At 41.1% G+C, this 3,891-nt stretch overlaps 1 protein-coding gene across 1 annotated transcript in view; it reads right to left on the bottom strand.

Annotated features, from left to right (window-relative positions):
* The window catches only part of LOC107681818 (SH3-containing GRB2-like protein 3-interacting protein 1), a 23,768-nt gene that overhangs the window by 7,413 nt on the left and 12,464 nt on the right, over positions 1-3,891 (bottom strand). The window contains 5 exon segments of the mRNA XM_016478165.1: positions 369-524; positions 633-744; positions 883-1,036; positions 1,445-1,566; positions 3,666-3,891. The exon segment at positions 3,666-3,891 is cut by the window's right edge and continues 5 nt beyond it. Of these exon segments, the coding sequence (XP_016333651.1) occupies positions 369-524; positions 633-744; positions 883-1,036; positions 1,445-1,566; positions 3,666-3,891 (770 nt within the window).

Raw genomic sequence — 3,891 nt, 5'->3', positions numbered from 1 at the left:
GACTGCAACGGTTTGAGTTAAAAATCTTCGTTTGTGTTCTACTGAAGAAACAAAGTCACCTACATCTTGGATGCCCTGGGGGTAAGCAGATAAACATCACATTTTCATTTTTGGGTGAACTATCCCTTTAAATTAGCTTGTAGCATTAATTTTTTTTTGTGTTAGAATTTGTAATACTGACCATGATTAGTATCAGCCATAACCTTAATATCGGGACAACTTCAATCCCCTCGGTTTTACTCCCAAACAAAGTTCTCATTTACAGTGGGATGATTTACAGACAATTTCTGAAATGGCTTGACCGAATCTTTAAAAAGCCCAGCTCAAAAGAACAATTCCTTCACTAGTGGGACATCACTATGTATTACCAGCACAGAAGCTGTGGGTTGGGAAGGACCTGCTCCAGCCGACTGTACTGGCTGATGGTGAAGGTCAGCACTGGTGGACTGGGATGGCTGGAGAAGTGTCTGGTGATCCCTGCTGGGAAAGACAGCACCATCTCACCAGCGATCTTCACCAAACACCTACGACACACAGTGAGACATGAGAGACGATGAAGTACAGTTTCATTCAATTCAACCAAATGTGAACCAAATTCAAAAGGTGACTTCAAAATGTGCTCTGTGGCCTACTTAGTGGGATCTGCTCCTTTAAAGTAGGCGCTGATGGTCTCTGTGAAGGCAGCTGCCACTGGTAGAGTGTCCTGGGGTCCCATTGTGAGTGGACTCGGACCTCTGGAACACACTGAAATACAGACGTAGATCTAATATCATACAAAACACACAACTTACTGAACTTAAGAAGGCATTATGCCTTAGTATCATCATCCTCACTTATCATAATCAGCAATAACTGACATGGGACAGCTCTGTTGTGGCCCACCTGACACAGAGAGGTTGAGCTCTCGGCCTAGTGTAGGTGTGGAGGCTGCGCTCAGGGAGGTGACGGAGGAGATGGAGGAGGTGCTCTCAGCTCTGGCCAGAGGAGCAAAGGGTGGAGGACTCCACGAGTGGATGGGGGGGCTGAAGGGTCGGGCCTGAGGAGAAACAAAACAGCCTGAACCAGACATATACTCTTAAAAATAAAGGTTCTTCATTGGCATCAACGGAAAAACGGAAGAAAAAATTGTTCTTTTAAGAATTGTTCACTGAAAGGTTCTTTGGGGAACCAAAACTGGTTCTTCTGTGGCATCGCTGTGAAAACCCTCTTTTGGAACCTTTATTTTTAAGAGTGTACTCAGAAGCCCAATTTGGACTCCAGTAATCAGTGGTTTACTGGGTGCAGCATTTACATGGGTATAGAGTGCACACATACAGTAGACAATCAAAGATCATTGGAGTTGCTTAATTATCTAAAGTTTAACATTTGGATCTTCAGCAATAACCTAAACAAATTCAATGCTTCAATGTTTCACAGCAATGGAGAAAGTCGACAGATGTCATACCAGATCTGCTAGGTTTGGTTTTCCAGGTGGTAGTTTAGGACGTGATGATGGTCTTGGTGGTAGAGGTGGGATCGGACTGCCAGCAGACAGGGGAGTGCCGGCACGTGCGGGAGAGGACGGCCCTGAGAACATACGTAAAATCAGATTACTGTTACACTAAACAATGCTAAACCTGCAGCTATTAACTTAAAGAGCTATTGAACCCATAAACATGTGTTTTGTTGGTATCATTTGCTGTATATATACAGTAAGTTGGCTCAGTGATGCTAAATAATACTTTTGACCAGTTAATTTAGATGCTACTATTTTTAGGTTATCATTTTTGGTAACACTTTAGGATAGGGACCAATTCTCACTATAAACTAGTTGTTTATTAGCATGCCTATTATTAACACACTGGCTGTTTATTAGCACTTATAAAGCACATATTCTGCATGACCATATTCTACATCCCTAATCCTATCCAATACCTAAACTTCCTTACTAATTATTAATAATAGGGCTGCCTTCGACTAAAGATTTGTCTGGTCGACTAGTAGTTGTACATTTGAAGCATTTGTCGACTAATCGCACGTTTATTAATAAACCATTTAAATCATAATAATTGCCTACATTGCCTAATAAGCGCTCAAGCGCACATAAGCTTATTGCCACAGCGAACCGGCAGAAGTAATGATTATGAACGTGTAAGGGAAAAACAGTGAGGACAAAGCATTAACATTTTAATAATTAATTGATAAACTAGTGCTTGCTTTGTTTTTTCGGTTTAAGAGATGAAGTCGGCGACACTGACTCGTCATCTCTGCAGCAGTGAATGCGCCTTTCATACGGATTACATAATCTGAGAATATTTTTTCTCCATTTGAATTGGTTCATTTGAAAGTAGACATTTCACTCTCTATAGATATATTTTTCATATTAAGGCAAGTATACACAGAGTTTCGCGCTCAAGTTCACAGAGACATGTTGTTTGCATTCATTATTTTACAAAAGCGCGCTTTGTTATTTTGAGTGCACAAAAATAAACGTTGAATCTTTACAGATTCGAAAGATGTATTATTCTTGTCTGTATGAGCAAAAATGACGGAGTATTTTAAGAGCAAGTGAGCGCACCGGCGCCTCCATCTGTCCTGCAGTGAGCTACTGTTCAGCTAACACACTCCGCACAGACACTTGAACAGCGCACATTTCTCTAGGTTAACATTAGAGCGGCCATGTAAAGTTGCTGCTACTAACATATTTCAGATGATAAGCCATATTTGAGGTAGATTATGATAGGCGAGCGTTTGGATGTCCTGCACAATGTACTGTATTACCACATAGACCAGCCGTTAACGATCTGTCCGTCACAGACTGCGTGACTTCCCCAGTGTGGAATTTTTTGTTTTTTTCTGCGACCAAGCGACTAATACAATTTTGGTCGACCAAGCCTCTTCTGGTCGACTAATGGTTAGTCGACTATTAGGGGGCATCCCTAATTAATAAGCAGCAAATTACTAGTTTGAGGCAAAAGCTGTAGTTAATGATTTGTTAATAGTGAGAATTGGACCTTAAAATAAAGTGTGACCATTTTTTTTCAGTGTAGATAAATTAGGCATTAAGGCAGTAGAACAACTGCTGTAAAAACTACAACTTTGGTTAATATGCATAGTCACAGTAAAACATGATCACGATTGAACTAAAACAAGGGAATTAATTAATAAAACATGGCCATAAATTAATAATGTGGCTACAGCATCTAGTTTTCCTTCAGCATGCCGTTTGCACTACTTAAATATTTTAGACAAGGTAAATCATGAAATTTGAGTGTGCTAGCCATTAAGACAGCATTCATAGTTTTATTTAAACTTACACAAAACATTTGCATGTCTGTTGCTATGTTGCTCTTCTACTGTAACACCTCATTGTTTCACACTGTACAAGTTCGGCAACACAATGCAGGGTTAACTCTACAAAAGTGGTGCTAATCCTGCTCCGGAGCAAGGTTTCATAATAAACGTTTCTGGTCTCCATTGACTTTCCATATTACGTTTTTCCGTACTATAGAAGTCATTAGGGACCAACTACTGTTTGGTTATGTACATTCTGCAAAATATCTTCTTTTATGTTCAACAAAAGAAAGAAATTCATACAGCCTTGGAACAACTTGAGGGTGAGTAAATGATGACAGAATTTTCTTTTTTAGATGAACTATCCCTTTAAGTAACAATCGCTAACTCACCACTGCCAGGCCCCGGAGAGCCCACCACACTCCTGTAAGTAGGAGGTGGCAGTGGAGGTGGGGTTCCTCTGAAGCTTCCTGCTGCAAGGTCTTTGGGTGATGTGCCAAACACAGAAATCTCGTCCCTCATGCCCATCAGGTCAGGGGTTCTCCTGCTGTCGTCTCTCAAGGCAAGAGGGGAAGGTATGGCTCCATGTGGGGGGTGGTCTGCTGGCAGGAAGGGCAG

Source organism: Sinocyclocheilus anshuiensis, unplaced genomic scaffold (genome assembly GCF_001515605.1).
Source record: "Sinocyclocheilus anshuiensis isolate Anshui unplaced genomic scaffold, SAMN03320099.WGS_v1.1 scaffold436, whole genome shotgun sequence".
NCBI lineage: Eukaryota > Metazoa > Chordata > Actinopteri > Cypriniformes > Cyprinidae > Sinocyclocheilus > Sinocyclocheilus anshuiensis.
The sequence above is the reverse complement of the archived record's forward strand: the minus strand, read 5'-3'. Positions and strand labels throughout refer to the sequence as shown.